This window comes from Bufo bufo, chromosome 11 (genome assembly GCF_905171765.1).
Source record: "Bufo bufo chromosome 11, aBufBuf1.1, whole genome shotgun sequence".
NCBI classification, from domain to species: Eukaryota; Metazoa; Chordata; class Amphibia; order Anura; family Bufonidae; genus Bufo; species Bufo bufo.
In genome coordinates this window covers 73,539,465-73,564,059 of record NC_053399.1, presented here as the reverse complement: position 1 = coordinate 73,564,059, position 24,595 = coordinate 73,539,465, and the positions used below count along the sequence as shown (strand labels likewise).

The following is a 24,595-nucleotide window of genomic DNA, read 5'->3' as shown; positions in this document are numbered from 1 at the left end:
GAGGAATGGCACCAGATTGTAACTCTATGGCACAATCGTATGGGCTGTGCGGAGGTAGGGCAACCGCGCGCACCTTATCGAATACATCCCGGTACTCCTCGTATTCAGGAGGCAACAGAGAGTCCGAGGAAGTACACAGCAACTTGACAGACCCATGGATGCAACTAGCCCCACACTGCGGTGACCACGAGAGGATCTCGGCCGATCTCCAATCGAAAGTCGGATTATGCTTCCGGAGCCAGGGGTACCCCAAGACCACCGAGTAGTGTGGAGACGAAATAACCTGGAGGCAGACCGACTCTCTGTGAACGGCACCAATGGCTATCCCCACTGGAAGGGTCTCATGAGTCACGTGTGGCGGCAGAATGGGTCTGCCGTCTATCGCCTCAAGAGCCAGTGGGGAACCTCGAGCCTGCAGAGGAATGGAATTGGCGGCAGCGAACACATTATCAATGAACAAACCACCAGCACCAGAGTCCACCAACGCCTGGGTCGTCACCGAGCCCCCGACCCAGGAGAGGACAACAGTGATCAGTGGTTTGTCAACACGGGAAACCGGGGACGAGGAGACTCCACCCAAGATCTGCCCCCGACAGGATCTCAGGTGCGAGCGTTTCCCGGACGGTTCGGACATGCCAACCGAAAATGCCCACCGAGACCACAGTACATGCATCGGCCCTCGCGTCTCCGGAGTACCCTCTCCCCCTCGGACAGGCGAGCAAACCCCAGCTGCATGGGTTCACCCCCAGACAAGTCATCCCCAGGAGGCGTGGGAGGAGAGGGAGGCACGGGTGGGACAGCAAACGTAGGCGCCAATCTGTTAGAAAACCTCCGCAGGCTCTCCTTAAAGGAAGGTCTCTCCCTGAGTCTGGTGTCAATCAAAATCAGGAAAGAAATAAGAGACTCGAGCTCCACTGGTAGGTCCTTAGCTGCAACCTCATCCTTCAAGGCATCCGAGAGACCATGAGAGAAAGCAGCGACCAGAGCCTCATTATTCCAGCCCACCTCTGCTGCCAGGGTACGAAACTCAATGGCGTATTCAGCTACGGATCGTGAACCCTGTCTGATGGACATAAGGAGCTTCGCAGCAGAGGCAGCACGAGCCGGCACATCGAATACCTTCCGAAGAGAAGCAACAAAACCGGAAAACTCGGCAACCACCGGATTGTTGTTCTCCCATAAAGGGCTGGCCCAGGCCAAGGCCTTGTCCGAGAGCAGCGAGATCAAGAAGCCCACCTTTGATCTCTCAGTGGGAAAGGCATGTGGCAGCAACTCGAAATAAATGCCCACCTGGTTAAGGAAACCTCGGCACTGAGTTGGCTCTCCCCCAAAGCGCTGTGGAAGAGGGGCAGAACCGGTCATACCCCGAAACACCGCAGGTGCAACAACAGGTGTCGGGGTAGACTCTGGCGCAACAACCGGAGCGGCAGTAGGAGCGGGCCCAGGAGCGACAACCGACCCATCGGCAACGGGAGCGAAATGAGCCGTGCGTTCAAGCAGGGTTTGCAACGCCACAGCGAACTGACCCAACAGGTGATCCTGCTGATCAAGTCTGGCAACCAGCGTGGGTAGCGAGGATGGCCCTGTACCGTCAGAATTCATGGCTTGGTCCTAATGTCACGGAACCATGAACCAGACGTACAACAAGGGATAAGTGAAAATAAGAAGGCTTTATTGAAAATAAAGCTGTAAAGCAAAAGTCCAAACGGATGGCGAAACCGAAGCAGAGTCTTTGCGAAGCCAGAGGTCAGGAACCAGAAGGGTAGTCAGACGAAGCCAGGATCAGGAACCAGCAGGGTAGTCAGACGAAGCCAGGATCAGGAACCAGCAGGGTAGTCGGACGAAACCAGGATCAGGAACCAGCAGGGTAGTCGGACGAAACCAGGATCAGGAACCAGAAGCAGCAGCAGTCTAGAAGCATGTGAACACAGGAGGACCAAGCAAGGAACTGAAGCCACAGACCTCCTATATATATGAGCTGGGCATCCAGCTCCTCCCAGTGGGAAGGAGGAGCCGCAGGGTGGGAGGCTACAAGAAACCCAGAAACCAAGATGGCCGCCAGCACATGTCAAACGAAGGAGAACAACAAGAAGGTAAGACCATGACAGGAGAGCGGTCATTTCATTAATGTCTGTCCTTCTTTCCTCAGAAACAAAAGACCGTCGGAAAACTACTAACCCCAGGCTGTGTGGAGGATGTCAGCCGGGGGGTATATGTTTCCTCCATACGTACATCGCAATTTGTGTTGACAGCAGTTATTGTTTTTGGTGTTAAAACGGAGACTATTTCTTTCTTTCTAGACAGTGGAGCAGGGGTAAATTTGATAGATGCCCATTTTGCCCGCACTATGGGTTTGTCTCTCTGTACGCTACAGAGACCTATTCCCATATTCGCTATTGATTCTGCTCCTCTGTCTCAGAGAAACCTCACCCACATTGTTCATAATTTACACCTTCGGGTAGGGGACCACCATAACGAGATGCTTTCATGTTATGTTCTGGTGGGACTTCCCACTCCGGTAGTGCTGGGCCTTCCATGGTTGGTAGCGCACAATCCAGTGGTGGATTGGCAGGCCAGGGAAATATCGGAGTGGAGTGAGCATTGCAGAGAAAATTGCTTAAATAGCAATTGCTTAGTCGCCTCCATAACTACCCTACCTACATTTATTTCGGACTTTGAGGACGTTTTATCTGAAAAGGGTTGTCAGAAGTTACCACCTCACCGTCCTTATGATTGCCCGGTTAACCTTATTCCCGGCGCAAAATTACCCAAGACCAGGTTATATAATCTTTCGGGTCCAGAGAGACAAGCCATGAAGGATTATATACATAAAGGTAAAAGTCCAGCTCACCTGCATCTGCAGTTTGAAGGGTGCAAGGAAAGGGATGAGACCCCGATTGCCAAACTTGAAGTAAAAGAAAATCCAGCACCTCATATCTTTGCTTGACGGTGTTTATTCCACAATCCAAAGTGTAAGCGGTAACGGAACCCTCAGAATACAAGCCCCAATGCGGTCTACATGTTTCGAACCAGATGGTTCTTAATCTGGAGTTCATGATTAAGAACCATCTGGTTCGAAACATGTAGACCGCATTGGGGCTTGTATTCTGAGGGTTCCGTTACCACTTACACTTTGGATTGTGGAATAAACACCGTCAAGCAAAGATATGAGGTGATGGATTTTCTTTTACTTCATGAAGGATTATATCTCTGAGAGCTTGGCTAAAGGACACATCAGACCCTCTTCTTCACCCGTGGCTGCAGGGTTTTTCTTCATTAAAAAGAAAGATGGGGGCCTGCGTCCTTGCCTAGATTTCCGCGAATTAAATCGGATAACCATCCGAGACCCATACCCTCTTCCTCTCATTCCTGACCTGTTTAACCAGATTGCGGGTGCTAGGTGGTTCTCCAAACTCGATCTTAGGGGGGCCTACAATCTCATTCGTATCAAGGAGGGGGATGAGTGGAAGACAGCTTTTAACACTCCTGAGGGGCATTATGAAAATCTAGTTATGCCTTTCGGTCTGACCAATGCTCCTGCCGTCTTTCAACATTTCGTTAATTACATTTTTAGTCATCTAATCGGCAGGTTTGTGGTAATTCGTCTGATCTGAGAACACATGAGGTGCATGTCAGACAAGTACTGCAGGTCCTACGGACGAATGAATTATATGCTAAAATTGAAAAATGTGTCTTCGCCATTCAGGAGATACAATTCCTAGGTTATTTTTTATCTGCGTCAGGTTTCCGTATGGATCCTAGGAAGGTCCAGCCAATTTTAGATTGGGATCTTCCTGAGAACCTCAAAGCTCTGCAACGGTTGGGGGTTGGGCTTCGCGAATTTCTATAGGAAATTCATTAAAAATTATTCAGTTATTGTAAAACCCCTTACTGACATGACTAGGAAGGGGACTGATTTTTCTAAATGGTCTGACGCCGCTAAAGTTGCTTTTTCCTCTCTAAAAGAGAGGTTTACCTCGGCACCTGTACTAGTCCAACCTGATGTCTCTCAGCCTTTTATTGTTGAAGTCGATGCGTCAGAGGTGGGAGTGGGGGCGGTGCTGTCTCAGGGTCCGTCTCCTGGCAAATGGCGTCCTTGTGCTTTCTTTTCTAAAAAACTATCTACAGCAGAAAAGAACTACGATATTGGCAATAGGGAACTATTAGCTATTAAACTAGCGTTTGAAGAATGGCGTCACTTTTTAGAGGGGGCAGTCCACCCCGTCACTGTGATTACGGACCACAAAAATCTTCTATACCTCGAATCAGCTAAGCGTCTCACCCCTAGACAGGCTAGGTGGTCGCTATTTTTTTACCAGGTTTAACTTTGTTATTACCTATCGTCCTGGGGCAAAGAATACCAGGGCTGATGCACTATCTCGTTGTTTCCCTGGAGGGGGTAATGTGAGTGATCTGGTACCCATTCTTCAAAGAGGAGTGGTTGTTTCTGCGGTACACTCTGCTCTGGAGGGGAAGGTGTTAAAGGCCCAGGGGGACGCCCCGGTCTCTTGCCCCTCAGAGAAATTGTTTGTACCGTTGAACCTGCGTTTAGAACTATTAAAGGAACATCATAATTCGTCACTTGCTGGGCACCCGGGTAGTAAAGCAACCTTGGAGCTATTGTCTCGTCGTTTTTGGTGGCCAAGGTTGCGTCAGGATGTATTGGATTTTGTGTCTTCTTGTTCTACCTGTGCGCGCGCAAAAGTTTCACATACACGTCCTGCAGAGTCTCTATTACCACTCGTCATTCCCAATAGACCATGGACACATCTGTCAATGGATTTTATCACCGACTTACCTTTGTCTGCGGGTAAAACAGTTATTTTGGTAGTAGTGGACAGGTTTAGCAAAATGGTACACTTCATTGCGTTACCCGCACTACCTAATGCTAAGACTCTTGCTCAGGTATTCGTCAGTGAAATCGTGAAGCTTAACGGGGTCCCCTCCGATGTTGTTTCGGATCGGGGTACCCAGTTTATTTCTAAATTTTGGAAAGCTTTTTGTTCCCGTTTGGGGGTACACTTGTCCTTTTCCTCAGCTTTCCATCCTCAGTCGAATGGACAGACTGATCGTACCAACCAAAACCTGGAGACATATCTAAGATGTTTTGTGTCTGAAAACCAAGAGTTGTGGTCATCATATTTACCGTTAGCTGAGTTTGCCATAAATAATCGTCGTCAGGAATCCACTGGCAAGTCACCATTTCTTGGTGCATATGGTTTTCATCCCCAATTCTGTACTTTCCAAGAGGGGGGGTCTTCTGGGGTTTCCGAAGAGTCACGGTTTTCATCATCTCTTTCATCGGTATGGCAGAAGGTGCAAGCTAACTTGAAAAATATGGGAGGTAAATACAAATGCATGGCTGATAAGAGATGGTCGCCAGGTCCGGACCTAGAAGTGAATGACTATGTGTGGTTGTCTACTAGGAATATTAAATTAAAGGTTCCCTCTTGGAAACTGGGTCCTAGGTTCATTGGCCCTTAAAAAATTGTAGCCATCATCAACCCCGTGGCTTTTCGCCTGGAACTACCTCAGACTTTTAAAATCCATAACGTCTTTCATAAATCGTTACTCAAAAAATATGTTCCACCTCTAGAACCGTCACCGCTGCCACCCCCTCCTGTTGTTGTGGATGGTAATCTAGAATTTCAGATATCCAAAATTGTTAATTCTCGTCGGGTCCGCCGCTCTCTTCAATATCTGGTGCATTGGAGAGGTTACGGTCCAGAGGAAAGAATGTGGGTTCCTGCATCTGAGGTAAACGCCGACAGGCTAGTTCGGGCTTTTCATGCCTCTCATCCTGAGAGACCTAGTCCTGAGTGTCCGGAGGCCCCTCGTAGAGAGGGGGGTACTGTCACGAGGGTGTCAAGACCCACGCCTGACTCCGTTATACCCGGGGTCAGGAAGTCGCAGCGGTTGGCTGCGCGCTCTATGTAAGATAGGGCTGTTTCCTTATGGTAGCTTTCTGGGTTTGCTTTGCAACCCTTTTTGGCTCACTCAGGGATCCGTAGCTCCTTCTCCTCAGCTGTTCCTTGTCCAGCATTTCCAACCTCCTTATATTCCCCTCTCACACTTCTCTGGTTGCCAGATATAGAGCTTCCTGCCTGGACTTCTATACTGACCCTCTGGAGCTGTGTTGCTGCGTTCTCTGGTCGTTGGTCCAGAACGTTACCCTCCGGATCCCTGTTGGACCTTGGTGGTCTGCTGTGGTCGCCCACCTGGGTGTATGTGTTTGTCTGTATTGTCTGTCCTCTCCCTGGTGTTTCCCTCTTAGTGTCAGTGGTGCAGACTAGCGATCCCACCGGCCCGTTCACTATCTAGGGCCAGGGTTTAGGCACGTGATCGCCGCACGGGTGAGGAACCCGTCTAGGGACGCCAGGGCAGTCAGGTGCCAGCCGCAGAGTCAGGGGTCACCACCTTTCCCTCTCCCGTGGGCAGGGCTTTCCCTTTTCCCTCCCTGTGCGTGACGCCGGTCATTACAGATGTATTCTAGTCTCTGAGCACGATTGTTTATAGCTACAATGAAATGATGTGTTAGAACATGCTTTTGGATTCCTGGAGCAGGTAGAGCAATTGCAGAGGTGCTAAGTACATTCCATAATAGCACAGAACTTTGATTGGACAACAGGCACATTCTCATTCTGCCAGCTACAAAAATCCATAAAAGGTATGGTATCTCATGATAGGTGGTGAGTTGCAGACGATAAAGTGATCTGCACCTACATTACAGTGACCAAAAAGCAAAAAACAGAAAAGGCATAGCTCTGTCGGTGGCCGCTTCTTACCCCAAAGTTGCGCGAGAGGGTATAGATCGGTACTCTTGGAGTTTATATGGCCATACCTTTAGAAACAGATAAGAAGGCTTTTGTGTTCTGGGCCTGCTAATAGACGCTGGACAGTATTCCATTTTGCACAGAAGAGCCATTTTTTCCTCAAACAAATCTTTCTATAAACTGACACCTTTGTTTGACACACACAAAAACGCATCCTTATCTGTTGATTGGCACCCATACCTGTTGATGTGCATGGATCCAAACCTGACTGAAGAATGAAGGATCATGGCTGCTACCAGGAAGGAAAACAGCAAGGGTCCATTGTGATGTCATCATTTATGGATTCTGAAGGGTTCCATTGTGACACGCTCAGTGTTCCATCTATTGAAATTTTCATGGAGGCTGCCATATTGATTTTCTGGAGGCAGACATTTTGTTTTGCACCTAAACAGAGCTGTCATTTCAATGGATAAGAAATCCTGGGAAGGGTTAGGATTGCAGCCACAGAAGTCAGCATGGGCATATTATAGGCACTGAGCACTATTGTTTATAGCTACAATTAAATTCTGCATTAGAACCTGCTTTTGGATTCCTGAAGCAGGTAGAACAATTGCAGAGGTGCTAAGTACATTCAATAATAGCACAGAACTCTGATTGGACAACAGGCGCATTCTCATTCTACCAGCTACAATAAATCATAAAAGGTATGGTATCTCATAATAGCTGGTGAGTTGCAAACAATAATCTGATCTACACCTGCATTGCAGTGGCCAAAAAGCAAAAACCAGAAAAGGCATAGCTCCGTCGGTGGCCGCTTCTTTCCCCCAAGTTGCGACAGAGGGTAAAGAGGGGTACTCTTGGAGTTTATATGGCCATACTGTTGTAAGAAACAGTCATGTAATGTCTCTATGTTTCATTATCCTGGTAAACTGTGTTAAAATTTAATGTAAAATGCCTGCAGTATTTGTTTGGTCAGTAGATGAAAGCATAGGACCAATTTGCATTGGAGGTTACCATAGAGAAAGTGTATTAATGTGATATTGGTGCTTTAAGGCAGCAGCTAAGTGTTGAAGTGACACGCCCCTTATGATGTCACCCTGCCTCAGTGTGAGCAAGAAGAAGGAGGAAGAGGGACTGAACTGCAGCTGCCGCCATATTAGCAAGATAGAAAACAAATTCTGTGTTGTGTAAGACGTGTGTGGTGATACTAAAGGACATTCCTGTACAGCCAAGCTGTGTGAACTTCGGTCTAGTGACGGATGGAGTACAAAGAGACCGTGCATTTAGTGAAGCCAAGTTAAAAGGACTGTGTGCAGCAACTAACCTGTGGAGCTGACATTGGGCTGTGTGGATTGCCCCAAACAGTAAAGAGACTTACAGTGCTGTCGAGGTACCGGACAGTAACTGTAATAATCCTGGATTATATTCAACTGGTTTTCCGGCCTGCTGAGGAGGACTTCTTTGTTGCGGATCCTGCGCTGATTAAAGAAAAGGACGACATCGGGCCCCACCGTGCACTTCCACAAACTGTAAGCGGTCCACTTGGACCACTGGGATAAGGGGGGTGCGCACCCGCTTGAAAGTTAGGGTCAGTTAGGGATAGTTTCTGGGACTATTCTTTCTTAGTGTCTGCACTGCAAATACGGACACAGCAAAGGTGAAAATCCCGCCATATAATGTACACAGAAATACTGCTACCATACACTTTGCTCACAATTTAATCATATACTGTATATAATGTCTCCATATAGTATAAAAGCAAGTTCTACATATAATGTAAATATAAGATATATTGTACACATTAATAATATCGCCATACACTGTACATAAAGTCAGTGCCTCTATATAGTGTACATATAAATGCCACCATATGCTGCAAACACAAACACCATCATATACCGGACACAATAAATCCTTTCTGAATAGAATATGACAGCGCTGTTATCAGTTCCACAAAGTAAAGCTGCGAGCATGGTCTCCTCACTGTGTTTAGAAGGAGTCTTAAGAGCGTCATGCTCTATTAACAAATAACAAGTATAAGATGTGCTCTGTTGTCTACTATACGTCTAATATTATTTCAGTGATACATCTTTATCATGTAGACGTAGATTAATCATATTCTTAGTCAACAGGGAGAGGAACTTTGTCTTGATTGTCGGATATGGAAGCCTTTTGATCATCATGTTTGTCAGTGAAGTCTAGTGCAAAAAATAAATTAATAACTTCCATTATACGCATGACAAAATAATTTACATGTTTTCTCACTTTATGCAGTACGTCCACCCTTAAAAGGGTTGTCTAACTACAGCAAGTGGCAGGTATCATGTAGAGAAAGTTAATACCAGGCACTTACTAATGTATGGTGATTGTCCATATTGCCTCCTTTGCTGGCTGGATTCATTTTTCCATCACATTTTACACTGCTTGTTTCCATGGTTACGACCACCCTGCTGCCACGGATGATGTTGCTGATGGCTGGAAGTTATGGATAAACATCCGACTGGCTTGATCCCAAACTAAGGAGCATAAAGGTGACCCCTATAAAACCCTAAGAGCTCACCCTGACTGCTAAGCACATACAAGGGTCTCAGAGGTAGACGATTGCATGCCCTCGTACCTAGACTGTGTGACACCTGAAAACCCTATAATAGTGAGGGGACATGACCACCGGCTCCCTGCACTTAATACAGAGGGAGTCAGGGTCACCTAGAATCAAGCCAGCAAGGAAACACAATACATGAAAGGACTTATCTGAACAAGCAGGTACAGAAGTCTCCAGCAGTGAACACGTCAATCCAGGAAGTAGTATAAACCGCAAAGTGAGGCAGTATGGGAGAGAATATAAAGGAAACTGGATTAGTCTAAATAGGTGACACCTGGGAGAAGGAAATGAGATGACAAAGTGAAACCAAAACAAAGAACATCATGCAAGAGGTAGAAAAGGACGTCTCTCAGACCTTCTCACAGAAGTGGCGGTGACACCTGCAATCCATCAGCGGTGGCCATGCTTGCCCACCATAAGAACAATCACTGGCCTCTCTGGTGGCCAGGACCATGGGAGCTCACATAGACTGGTGTTTTTCTATACTGTACAAGCACGGACATCGCTAATGGATTGCAAGGTGGTCGTAATCATGGGAACGCGCCACGTATAATGTGATGGAGGAATGAATCCAGACAGCAATGGAGGCAATATGGACAATCACAATACATTAGTAAGTGCCTTGTATTAACTTCCTCTACATGATAAATGCCACTTACTGAAGTGACACAACCCCTTTAACCTTTTATCATATTTTGTTAAAGGGGTTATCCCATGACTAATGTAAAAAATGAAAATCAGACATCATATAGTCCATGACAATCTCTTTCTAAGCTAGAACCGGCCCTGCACCTCACATGGATCCAGAGATCTCACCATTCATTGCTCTATCCCAATCACAGCTCAGGAGGCATGTGCGGCCTTCTCTGTGAGCAGGACAAACAGCAGGTGGCGCTATACAGACATATTTTATTGAATAACTTAGTAGCTACGCAAATTTTTAATTACAACCAATTACTAAAACAATTCAGGCCCTGGTGCTAGTTTGAATTTTTATTTTTTTGTGGGTCAACCCCTTTAAGGACATTTTACCATAAATCAAGCTCAATACAATAGCAAGACGATGTAGCAAAACACTTCAGCAGATATATCATATACACCATCAAAATAATACTGCAGAATTCTGTTTATTCTCACAGCTGGCATGGATATGTTCTCTCTAATTATTGAGCATCCATCATAATTTTTGATTTATGTACTGTATTTATCAGAAGACATTTAACATAGCAGGGCCATTCATTCTATAGCTCTGCTCACCAAAATGTAAGTTTAAAAACACTATACAGTAGGTTCCTAACATCACAGGTAATAAAACATGCTGCATATTACTGAATAGAACATTTTCACCATAAGTGTACAAGTACAAACCTTCCCAAGATGGTCCCAACTCGTCTTTGCTGTCATGTGCTTCGAGTGTTTCTTCAGGGTTCAAAGGATGAGTGAAATCATTAAGATCCACATCGTCATATCCATGTTCTTCTCCTGGTTACAAAGTCACAGGAAGATGCTATTATTCAAAGTGTTTGTGTTCCCCAAAAATAGTCTAGCCTCTGTCCATAAGTTCACATGCATGGAAAAAGTTGCGATACCAGACACAGCCCATGGAGGGAAGTGACATTGATTCTGGTGGGAAATCAAAGCTTTTTAACCTATTAACCCCAGGTATTTTTCGTTTCTTCCTCCCCGCCTTCTAAGATACACAACATTTAAAATTTTAAGTTCAAATATTTTTGCAGGACAAGTTGTATATTTTGTGGTACCATTTTATTTACCATATCTTGCATTGGAAACCGGAAAAGGTTTCTTTGTCAAGTGAAATTGGTAAAAAATAAAATAAAACAACACTATTCCACCAAGACATTTTAGATTTTGATATTATCACTAGAGATGAGCGAAATTTTCAAAAATTTGATTTGGATGCTTTGCCAAATTTTCCCAATTTTTTTAAATTCAATCCGAATTAATTGGTGATGGAGCGTGTTATAAATCAGCTATTTCCTGGCTGCAGAGAGCCTTTATAGTGGTGTAGAACACTGTGCCTTACAGTAACATGCATAGGGAGTCTGCTGTGGTAGTGAAATTATACTGTGAGTCAGTATGACATGCAGATGACTTAGAATCACTGCACACTTTACTTATTTGGGCATTAACGGGGCCGAAACTGACCAAATAACTCAAGTGTGAACTCAGCCTTACAGGTCGATGTTAGCGCCAGGTATAAAGAACCGCGCAGAGGCCCAAGATCCTACTATAGAAACTGTTCACCCCAAAATCAGTAGTATCAGGCCGCAATTTCACCCCGATTACAGAATCAAGGATTAACATTTATTTATGTATAAAATAACGTGAACACCCCAAAATCAGTAGTATTAGAACGCAATTTTACCCCAATTAAGGAATCATGGATTACTGAAATTATGTATAATAGAATGCAAACAACCTAAAATCAGTAGTATTAGAGCACTTTGTAATCCCAATTCGCGCAGCAAGGTGTAATAGAATAGCTCCTCTATTATTTTACACTCTTCTATTGGCCCCTGCACTCTCCCTATTGTGTGGACAAAGTCTCCCTACACTATCTCAGTGCTGTCCCTGAACTGCTGAAAACTCGTATTTTTCTAATAAAGTTCTAATCACTTTTCCTAGCACCGGGCAAGAGACTGTGCGGGATTCCACCTCATCAACTTTGATTCACTCAACGCTAATTATCATATTCAATATGAACTAAAAGTTACACAACAACCTTGCTCTATGGGTCAGTTTGATTATGGCGATAGCAAACTTGTGTAGTTTTTATGTTTTTACTACTTTAAAAAAACCTTTGAAAAAACATTTACTTTACTTAACACTTCCCTTCCCTGCCCTATTTCCCTCGCTACTGTACTGAATTTGAAATGTAAAATGCCGACTGCCATTTTGTGCGATTCCTCCAAAACTGCAAATTTGTATGCAAGTAGAATTTTTGGGGAAATTCATAATGAATCAATATCATTTAGAATCAATTTGCTCATCTCTAGTAAAAGCCTCTCAAAAATGTCTGCTCTTTATCAAGTGCACTGAATTCTCCATCCGGTTTTAAAGACAGAGACAAGTCAACCACTATCCACATCATCATATCCATGTTCTTCTCCTGCTTACAAAACCACAGTAAATGTTATTAAAGTTTTTTCACCAGTATACAAAAAAAGGTTTTCATGTGCTTCCCTAAAAACAGTGCAGCATCTGTCCATGAATGATGTTTGATATCGCTGTTTGGTCTTATTTATTTGAATGAGAATGAGCCCGAGTAGTAAGAGGGTATATGTTTCATCAAACTAAAAGTGACAGGTACCACGCCCCCTTTTATACACATAACCTCGCCCCTTTTTATATTGATTGATATTGTTTGATATAAAGTTTATATCGCTTGATATAAAGTTTATATCGCTTGATATTGTTTGATATAAAGATTATATCGCTTGATATTGTTTGATATAAAGATTATATTGCTTGATATTGTTTAATATAAAGATTATATCGCTTGATATAAAGATTATATCGCTTGATATTGCTTGATAGATTATATATATATATATATATATATATATAGTATTCGTCCATTAAGGTCTTACCACTTCTGACAGCTGCTTACTACAGATGGCAACATCCCCCCCCCCCCCCCCAACCAGGAAGTTCAACTTTCTTAGAGACGCAGGACAGCTTACTACAGATGTTGAAATCTAATGTCCGGCAGTTACAAATTAAAAATAAATAAATTTGCGGTTAAATTTATATTGCTTCTTACTACATTTGTATTTGGCCATTAAGGTCTTATCACGTCTTCCAGATTCTTACTACAGATGGCAACACCCCCCCGACATTCTTCTCACATTACTGTTAGGACTAAAAGAGGACATTGTGGTTTTTTGAAAGCCCCCTGGCAGCTTACTACAAATGGTGAAATCTAATGTCATAATCTAATGTCAGACAGTTACAAATTAAAAATAAATAAATTTGCTCTTAAATTTATATTGATTCTTACTACATTTGTATTTGGCCATTAAGGTCTTATCACGTCTTCCAGATTCTTACTACAGATGGCAACACCCCCCAGACATTCTTATCAGATTACTGTTAGGACTAAAAGAGGACATTGTGGTTTTTTGAAAGCCTCCTGGCAGCTTACTACAAATGGTGAAATCTAATGTCATAATCTAATGTCAGGCAGTTTCCAAATGAATACAAAAGCACAATTTTTTTTTATTTTTTTTTTAATATAAAAGCCAACCAAATTATACAGTTTGTTAAGTTTCATATACCACTTTGATATGCATATATAACAAATTATACAGTTTGTTAAGTCTCATTTGATAAAAAATCTTTTTGGATATGCCCATTTCTAACACTTTGATACATTTATTTATTTTTTTTTATATAAAATTAAGATTTGGACATAAAAAAGGTCTATAATAAACATATCAATTCTTATAAAACATAATCTAACTTTTTGAAAGACAGCAACTACTTAATGTGTAAACACAAGGTCTTGGTATAAAAGCCAAACTCTTTGATATGCAGTTATAGCAAATTATACAGCTTGATAAGTTTCATTTTGTTAAAAAATCTTTTTGGCTATACCCATTTATAACAGTTGCTAAGTTTTTGATATAAAATTAAGATTTGGGCATAAAAAGGCCTATAATATACATATAAATTCGTATAAAATATTTTGTGGTTTACAACAAGACCCCCAGCCTATATAAACATGACACATTCTGGGCATGGTTAGCACAGAGATACGCAGGCACATACAGGCATAGGTCCCTAAGGCAATAAACACATCAAAAGGTAAGCACCATTTGGCGGTTGTGCTTTTAAAGCTTTTACTATTTATTGAATATGAATTAGGTTATCTGTAGTTATGTAAATGATTTATAGGGTCGTAATGCGTCACTAACTAAATGTCTTTTTCTTTTACATCCGACAAATGTTGCTATATTTTAACTAACAATATACATTTTGTTTAGATGGATTCTTACCAAAATTTATGGGGAGATGACAGTATACCCGATGCGCAGCTGCTTATAGCGGGCGATGATTTCTATGATTCGTACATTCGTACATGAACGTTTTATTACAGGCACACAAATCAGCGACATTTTAAGAATTGTGAACAGAGACGTTGAGACTGAAAATACAGGACATTCAAACATTGAAGTTACGCGCAAAAACTATTCTGACTCGCTAAAGGAGAACGAGCCATCGCAAGTTATCGATCTCACAACCCCAGGGCGCCATGAACAGGCGACAAGGCTAGACAGAATACGTAAGGCTCGATCGGCTTCTTTGATGTTGGCTGTTTTAAACATTATCGATATTTCTAATACACTTTTTTAAAATGCAGCGATGGAAAGAAAAGTGTATACAATTGAGGACAGCGCGACACGCTCCAATGAGGCTCTACAAAAGCGTAGCAAGCGGGGCAAAGCGCGTAAGTCCCAAAACGTATTGTTGCTGTAACATATTTTAAACAATGTCTAGAAGTCTAATACTTTTTGTTAAAATGCAGCGCTGAAAAGAAAAATGGCCACAGCCGGTATCTCCAAAGCGGCGTCAAAGAAATCTAGCACAACAGGTAATGCGTCCTCTACAGCAGTTCAAACAGCAATGTGTATAACTTTTAAGCGTGTATAAACAATGGTGTCTAATCAAACCTTGTAATTTAAAGTTTTTCAGATGCCTGGTAGTGGCGCCAGTGTCAACAGAACTGTTTCATTCCCAGAACCGCCAGAGTTGTGCACTAACGCCCGTGACAGTTGGCTGACGGAAAATCATGCATTGCCGACTAGCCGCTGCCCTGATGCCCGTAAGTTAATATTACACGGTGCTCTGTTTTAATTAGGCCCGCTTCAAGTTCTTAACACATACATCTTGCTGCTGGTCTTTAAATTTTTAATAAAAGTCATAATGACATATATCCATCTATCTAACTAGCTATCTATATATAGCCATTTATCTATCTATGTCTCCATACATCCAAATATCCCAACTATCTAAATTCTATCAAATTATCTATCTATCTATCTATGTCTCTAGGCATCCAAATACCCCCACAAATATCTAAATTCGATCAATTTAGCTATTTATCTAGCTATATTTCTAGCTACATATCTATAGATCAATTACCTATCTATATTTCGCGGGTGGTGGGGGGTTGTTTTAATTAGCAAATTCTTAATACTTATATCTTAATGTTTGTCTTTAAATTTCAGCCAAAAGAAAAGAAAGCAACAAAGCCAGAGGCATTAAAGAGAGACGGCGAGCAACCACAAAACAGCAGCAGGAGCAGTTTACACCGATAGCTGGAGTTCTAACAAAGCCTCGGCCGGTTCTACAGAGTGGTGAGCCAACTAGTGTAATAAATGATATTACAGATTTATGCGACATAACAACGGTGACCAATACGCAAGATGTAATACCTTGTAAAAAGCGCATCACGTTTGATACACCAGACACAAGCAGTAACGGACAACAGATAAGCGAACCCCAGCAGCGATACGCGCCTCTTGTCCATTCCTGTTATTGCCGGGGTGGCGAGACGTACGACGCATTGCGGGATATCGCGAAATGTAATGACAAAATGTCACGCGTAGCACTGCATTTAAAATGTTACGTTAAAGACTCTACGTCTCTAGCGTTTAACAGCCCCAACAAAAATACTGAGGGGCAAATACACGCTACGCGTAACAAATGCATACGACTGATTACGCATCTTGACGCTCTTGAAAAAGAGCTGCTAGGCAGCGAATGACTAGTGATGACTGGTGGAGGTGGACGCCCTTTTAAAAGCTCAAAAACAACTGTAAGTGCTAGGATTCGAAAGTTAAAACAGGCTATAAAAATCTGTTCTTCAGTTAAACGTTCTAAAATAGCTAGAGAAAAAAGGCTTCGCCGGCGTAACAATACGCCGCCGACGCGTCCGAACAAAATAGATCGCAAAAAAAGACAGGAATGTCGTAACAAGTCTGTTGCGGCGGCTCGTCTGAATGCTGGACAAGCACAACAGCAATCGCAGACAGCGCAAGCGGGGCCCAGCCGTCCAAACAGTTTGCACACTAACAGGCAGTCAAATACGCAATCAGCGCGTATTCAGTCCGGCGGCCCACAAAATGGCGACTTGCCCTATAACACGGCTATTACAGACGATCCCCCAGAACCACAAAACGTTAGTTCCGTTTATCTAGAACGTGTATATCATCAACAGCGTGACTTAGCGAATTTTAATAGTACCATGTACACGGAACACTTCAGATTCGCTAACCTCGAAGAAATTCGCTCATTTGTTGACGCTCTTGAAGCAATACACGCTGCTATACAGACATTGTTAGATAGGATTTTACGGGCCATCGAGCCGGGTGATTTCATACAATTGCGTTTAGATGGCGGCGAAACGTTTGATTCGATTTTTTCTAATAGATATTCTAGAGATGGTTTTAGAGTCGAAACATTTTTGGACAATATCGCTAACGCATTACAGAGTAACGCGGAGTGCATAGCTGGAAATACACTTAAACTAGTTGTCATCATTGTCAGGTGTCGCCGTGGTGGGTCCCGAAGACGTTTGGGTGGTGTCGCATATAGTCGTATTATTGATTGTAAAAAACAACATTTATACGATTTTAATAATTACGATAATAACGTCTGTCTGGCCGCTAGTGTTTACGCTATTTTGGAGGGTGCTTCTTTAAGCGACGTCGCCTTGTTAGAGAAAGCTCGACAACTGCATAGAGACTTACAAATACCCGAGGGGCATTTGGTGTCTTTTACGGACATTGCTGAATTTAAAAAAATTAAACATCACAATTAAAATTTTGTACCATAATAGGGGGCAGTGGCGTTATTATCACACAGACCACACAGCTAAAGAAAAGACCGTCTATATATTGCACCATGATAAGCATTATTATGGCATAAAAAATCTAAAAGCCTTTATCGGTTTCGACTATTTTTGCGACGTTTGTTGCACTGTATACAAACATAAATATCGACACGGGTGTATGCAGTTTTGTAAAGCGTGCCAGAGCCCGAATTGTGTTGAACAGTCTAATAACACACGTTGCCCGATATGTAGGACGTATTGCCGCTCAGAGGCTTGTTTTGAAACACATAGAAACCGGGCACTTAGTGATAAAGCTCTTTGTAAGAAAAAAACTTTTTGCGGCTTTTGTTACAAATATATAGACTGCGGCGATGAGCACAAATGTAACGGGTTAAAATGCACCATCTGCGGCGGGCAGGTTGACAAATTTGACGACCATGTTTGTTACATGCAGCCATACAACCCCAAAAAAATGACTGACAAGCATATCTTTTACGATTTTGAATGCATGCAAGAAACAGGCTTGCATATACCCAATTTCATTTACGCAACCACACTATACGCCCCAAACTCCTGGCAATTTAGCGGAAAATCCTGTACGCGGGACTTTGTGCGATTTTTTGCAGACGGTAAGTTTTCGGGTTACACGTTTATAGCGCACAATGCAGGACGCTACGACGCTTATTTTGTTTTACAGGAGTTGATTAATGAAAAATTTAAAATTGATATTATAAATCAAGGAGGCCGGTTAATGTGCGTTACCCTGAAGGACTTAAAAATTTGATTCATAGACTCGCTGAATTTCATGCCTATGAAGCTCAGCAAGATGCCCGAGGCTATGGGTTTTTCAGGCGCCAAGGGTCACTTCTCGCATTTTTTCAACACGGCCGAAAATCAAAACTACATAGGCGGCCTACCGGTCGCTAGGTGTTACGGCATCGAATACATGATGCCCTGTGAGCAAAAAGAATTCACAGATTGGTACGAGAAACATAAAAATGACACCTTTAATTTTCAGGAGGAGTTAAAAGCTTACTGTAAGCAGGATGTGGAGGTTTTGAGAAGGGCCTGTGAGTGTTACAGGGACACGATTATGGCTATGACGGAACAAAAAGTTCTGCAATACATTAAACGTGAAAAGAAATACAGAACGGTCACTAAATGTATTGATCCGCTCCAACTTATCACATTGGCATCCGTGTGCATGGCTATGTATCGGTTTAAATTTCTACCCAAAAATACCATAGCGATTGTCCCGGCAGATAATTACCACAAGACCCAGAAACGCTTTTCAACACCCGCTATACAGTGGCTCATGTACCTTGAACATGCTGAAGGCATTTCTATACAACACGCGTTAAAGGGAGGTGAAAAAAAGGTCGGTAAATATTTTTTGGACGGGTATGCTTTTGTTAACGGTAAACACACCGCTTTTGAATTTCAGGGCTGTTTTTATCACGGGTGTCCTGTGTGCTATAACGATCAGGACAGCAACGAACTTACTAAAACGTCCTACGGGCAGCTATACCAATCTTTCCTAGTCAGGAAAAGCCGCCTACAGAGACAAGGCTTTACGGTCCGTGTCCTGTGGGAACACGAGTGGCGGGAAATGATTGCAAACGATTCGGGGGTCAAAGACTTTCTGTTTAAAATGAAATTCCCGACTCCTTTGGATCCTCGTGACGCGCTTTACGGCGGGCGCACTAACGCCATTAAACTTTATCACAAGGTGCAGGCCGATGAAACAGTGCATTATTACGATTTCACCAGTCTGTATCCTTTTGTTAATAAAACTAAGACGTACCCTGTAGGACACCCAAAAATCATTTATGATCATTTTGGATACATCAAAAAATACTTTGGCATTGCCCGAGTTAAAGTGTACCCGCCCAGAGATTTATTTTTTCCGGTCCTGCCTGTAAAGCTAAATAAAAAACTAATGTTTCCTCTATGTTACACCTGTGCCTTGAACTGTCTGAAAGACATTTGCACCCACACAGATGATGAGCGTTCCCTAACCGGTACATGGTGCACCATAGAACTAGTTTTAGCTGTTGAAAAAGGTTACAGGATTGCCGAAATCTACGAGATCTGGCATTTTCCGAACACAACAGACGATCTGTTCGCCCCGTACATCAAATTACACCTCAGAGATAAACAGGAGGCTTCCGGTTATCCCAGTTGGTGTAAAACGGATTCTGAAAAAACGGCTTACATAGCGGCATTTTTAAAAAAAGAAGATGTCTGCTTGCGTTCTGATAAGATAGCTGTAAACCCAGCAAAAAGACAAATTTCAAAACTGTTCCTAAACTCTTTGTGGGGTAAGTTTGGACAGCGTTCTAACTTGTCACGTACCAGCATAGTCACGGACCCTGACAAACTTTTCAAACTAGCTTTTGTGCCGTACTACGACCTCTCCGAGGTTAATTTCATCGATGACGAGGCGGCGTTAGTCAATTGGCGCTATGTAAAAGAGCGCTACACCCACAACAAAAACACAAACATTTTTATAGCCTGTTTTACAACCGCCTATGCCAGACTCGAATTATACAAGCTCCTAGACAGGCTGCAGGAACGTTGCCTTTATCACGACACAGACTCAGTCATATTCGTGAGTAAGGGGGCTGCATGGTCGCCACCCTTGGGTGACTTTCTCGGTGAACTAACTAGTGAAATACCCGACGACGCCCACATTACCGAGTTTGTATCCGCTGGCCCAAAGACTTACGGCTACAAACTTAACAACGGTAAAACCGTATTGAAGGTTAAGGGTATAACACTCAATGTTGCTAACACACGGCTTGTTAATTTTGACAGTTTAAAAGACCTTGTGTTGGATTACTCACACAACACCGACCCCGAGACGCAGAAAACAATAGGTATCGAACAAGACGGCATTTTCAGAAATAGGAAGCGTTTGACCATAGAGACAAGACCGTTACGTAAAACACAAAAGTGTGTCTACACAAAGAGACAGCTGACGGCTGACTTTACAACGCTGCCTTTTGGCTATTAAACATGCCTGCGCAATTTCAACATCCTTTTTCGTGTATTCTAGCAGGACCCTCAAATTCCGGAAAGAGTTTTTTTGTTAAAAATGTATTAATGCATCAGGATACGTTAATGTCGCACAAACCTGATAATGTCATTTGGTTTTACGCATGTTGGCAGAAATTGTATGATGAACTAACCCGGTTGTTTACAAATATCAGGTTTATCGAGGGGGTCCCACAAAATTTTACAGACGCTGAGCTATTTCCAATGGATAAGGTAAATTTGGCGGTTGTTGATGATCTTATGGAGGCGGCTTGTGAAAATCTTGAAATACAAAACGCATTCACCAAATACGTACACCACAGAAATTTGAGCATTATGTATCTCGTTCAAAACGTTTTTTGTCAGGGTAAGAAAAGCCGAACCATAAATTTAAACACTAAATACATGGTCCTTTTTAAGAACCCTCGTGATAAATTACAGGTTATTACGTTGGCTCGGCAGATGTACCCCGGTAAAACACGTTTCTTTTTAGAAGCTTTTGAAGATGCTACACACAAGCCTTACGGCTATTTACTTGTAGATTTAAGATCTGACACGCCTGAGGACCTGCGACTCAGAACCGGTCTGTTCCCACCAGCTCTGCCGGTGGCTTATGTGTGCAAACAGAAGCTCTAAAATGCGGTATCTCACATCTTTACGGTTATTTTTGTTAGCTGCGCTGGTGCTGTAAGGATGTCGAACAGGATCCGGCGTAATTGGGGTCTTTTAAAAGCATTAGTCAAAACAAAACTGAAGGCCCGAAAATCAATATTACGTAATGCCAGTAATGATTTGATATCGGCTATTGGCGAGATAGCGCTCAACATCCTTAAAGGAAAGATACCTCTTAAAGAGCGCCAAAAAAATATATTGAAAAAATGGCGTAGGGCTATAAAGAAATTAAGCGATAAAAAGTACTCCATTAAAGGAAAGAAGCGCATTGTGAACCAGAGCGGCGGTTTTATAGGAGCTTTGCTCGGTTTTGCAATACCTTTAATCACTAGCCTGATAGCTAATACAGCGGGTGGCTCATAATGCAGTATGCAGAGAAAATGTTCCTGGTTTCCAAAAATGAAATGGACAGGCTTAAAAATTCGTCTGTAGATGCAACAGATATACGCCAAACAGCCATACGGCGATTAGATGATGAGATTAGCGAAATACTACACAGAAATGACCTTTCAGATGATGAAAAAATTAAGAGATACACAGTCGTGTTACAGAGGTACTTAATGCTCAACAAACAGTCCGGTAAAGAAATGCCTGGTACAACCCTGATTACGCAGCCGCAAACCGATCAACAACAATTGTCAAATGCAACCTCAATCAGCACAGATACTAATGAGATACTTGACAGTATTAACACACGTTATAGAAAAAATGCAGAACTATTGTTAAGTAAACTGTACCGCGCTGGTAATAAGCCGTACTGGAACGCTATGGGTGAGTTCATTTACAAAGAACAAACTGTAACCGGTTCCAACATTATTGACCTGATTCGAACAGCTACCCAGAGTCATGGTCTGCCTAAGATTAAACCTCACGGTTGGGACTATTTTATGGAAACTATCGCACAGCTGGTTATCGGTAATACAAGAACAAGAGAACTTTTCGATAATTTGAAAAAACGGGCACTGAGTGAGCCCTTTGACGAGGCTCGAAGCCCTTTTACCCCTCCGTTGTTATTAACCACCTCAGCCCCCAGTGCTTAAACACCCTGAAAGACCAGGCCACTTTTTACACTTCTGACCTACACTACTTTCACCGTTTATTGCTCGGTCATGCAACTTACCACCCAAATGAATTTTACCTCCTTTTCTTCTCACTAATAGAGCTTTCATTTGGTGGTATTTCATTGCTGCTGACATTTTTACTTTTTTTGTTATTAATCGAAATTTAACGATTTTTTTGCAAAAAAATGACATTTTTCACTTTCAGTTGTAAAATTTTGCAAAAAAAAACGACATCCATATAGAAATTTTGCTCTAAATTTATAGTTCTACATGTCTTTGATAAAAAAAAAATGTTTGGGTAAAAAAAAAATGGTTTGGGTAAAAGTTATAGCGTTTACAAACTATGGTACAAAAATGTGAATTTCCGCTTTTTGAAGCAGCTCTGACTTTCTGAGCACCTGTCATGTTTCCTGAGGTTCTACAATGCCCAGACAGTACAAACACCCCACAAATGACCCCATTTCTGAAAGTACACACCCTAAGGTATTCGCTGATGGGCATAGTGAGTTCATAGAACTTTTTATTTTTTGTCACAAGTTAGCGGAAAATGATGATTTTTATTTTTTATTTTTTTTTTCTTACAAAGTCTCATATTCCACTAACTTGTGACAAAAAATAAAAAGTTCTATGAACTCACTATGCCCATCAGCGAATACCTTGGGGTCTCTTCTTTCCAAAATGGGGTCACTTGTGGGGTAGTTCTACTGCCCTGGCATTCTAGGGGCCCAAATGTGTGGTAAGGAGTTTGAAATCAAATTCTGTAAAAAATGACCTGTGAAATCCGAAAGGTGCTCTTTGGAATATGGGCCCCTTTGCCCACCTAGGCTGCAAAAAAGTGTCACACATCTGGTATCTCCGTACTCAGGAGAAGGTGGGGAATGTGTTTTGGGGTGTCATTTTATATATACCCATGCTGGGTGAGAGAAATATCTTGGCAAAAGACAACTTTTCCCATTTTTTTATACAAAGTTGTCATTTGACCAAGATATTTATCTCACCCAGCATGGGTATATGTAAAAAGACACCCCAAAACACATTCCTCAACTTCTCCTGAGTACGGGGATACCAGATGTGTGACACTTTTTTGCAGCCTAGGTGGGCAAAGGGGCCCATATTCCAAAGAGCACCTTTCGGATTTCACTCCTCATTTTTTACTGAATTTGATTTCAAACTCCTTACCACACATTTGGGCCCCTAGAATACCAGGGCAGTATAACTACTCCACAAGTGACCCCATTTTGGAAAGAAGACACCCCAAGGTATTCCGTGAGGGGCATGGCGAGTTCCTAGAATTTTTTATTTTTTGTCACAAGTTAGTGGAAAATGCTTATTTTTTTTTTTTTTTTTTTTTTCATACAAAGTCTCATATTCCACAAACTTGTGACAAAAAATAAAAACTTCCATGAACTCACTATGCCCATAAGCGAATACCTTGGGGTCTCTTCTTTCCAAAATGGGGTCACTTGTGGGGTAGTTATACTGCCCTGGCATTCTAGGGGCCCAAATGTGTGGTAAGTAGGTAAATGGCCTGTGAAATCCGAAAGGTGCTCTTTGGAATGTGGGCCCCTTTGCCCACCTAGGCTGCAAAAAAGTGTCACACATCTGGTATCTCTGTATTCAGGAGAAGTTGAGGAATGTGTTTTGGGGTGTCTTTTTACATATACCCATGCTGGGTGAGATAAATATCTTGGTCAAATGCCAACTTTGTATAAAAAAATGGAAAAAGTTGTCTTTTGCCAAGATATTTCTCTCACCCAGCATGGGTATATGTAAAATGACACCCCAAAACACATTCCCCAACTTCTCCCGATTACGGAGATACCAGATGTGTGACACTTTTTTGCAGCCTAGGTGGGCAAAGGGGCCCATATTCAAAAGAGCACCTTTCGGATTTCACAGGTCATTTTTTACAGAATTTGATTTCAAACTCCTTACCACACATTTGGGCCCCTAGAATGCCAGGGCAGTATAACTACCCCACAAGTGACCCCATTTTGGAAAGAAGAGACCCCAAGGTATTCGCTGATGGGCATAGTGAGTTCATGGAACTTTTTATTTTTTGTCACAAGTTAGTGGAATATGAGACTTTGTATGAAAAAAAAAAAAAAAAAAAAAAATAAGCATTTTCCACTAACTTGTGACAAAAAATAAAAAATTCTAGGAACTCGCCATGCCCCTCACGGAATACCTTGGGGTGTCTTCTTTCCAAAATGGGGTCACTTGTGGGGTAGTTATACTGCCCTGGCATTTTCCAGGGGCCCTAATGTGTGGTAAGTAGGTAAATGACCTGTGAAATCCTAAAGGTGCTCTTTGGAATATGGGCCCCTTTGCCCACCTAGGCTGCAAAAAAGTGTCACACATGTGGTATCGCCGTATTCAGGAGAAGTTGGGGAATGTGTTTTGGGGTGTCATTTTACATATACCCATGCTGGGTGAGAGAAATATCTTGGCAAAAGACAACTTTTCCCATTTTTTTATACAAAGTTGGCATTTGACCAAGATATTTCTCTCACCCAGCATGGGTATATGTAAAATGACACCCCAAAACACATTCCCCAACTTCTCCTGAGTACGGCGATACCAGATGTGTGAC

The 24,595-nt window shown here is 42.5% G+C and overlaps 2 protein-coding genes across 3 annotated transcripts in view; both read right to left on the bottom strand.

Annotated features, from left to right (window-relative positions):
• The window catches only part of LOC120981622 (NACHT, LRR and PYD domains-containing protein 3-like), a 3,400,916-nt gene that overhangs the window by 1,495,081 nt on the left and 1,881,240 nt on the right, over window positions 1–24,595 (bottom strand). The gene's annotated exons all lie outside the window — the stretch shown is intronic.
• LOC120981621 (antigen WC1.1-like) overlaps window positions 8,852–24,595 on the bottom strand; it is a 214,842-nt gene continuing 199,098 nt past the window's right edge. For both annotated transcript variants that reach the window (XM_040411189.1, XM_040411190.1), the window contains 2 exons: window positions 10,744–10,857; window positions 8,852–8,971 (listed from right to left, as the gene is read on the bottom strand). In XM_040411189.1, coding sequence (XP_040267123.1) covers window positions 8,895–8,971; window positions 10,744–10,857 — 191 coding nt within the window. In that variant the 3' untranslated portion in view covers window positions 8,852–8,894. The remainder of the gene's footprint in view (window positions 8,972–10,743; window positions 10,858–24,595) is intronic.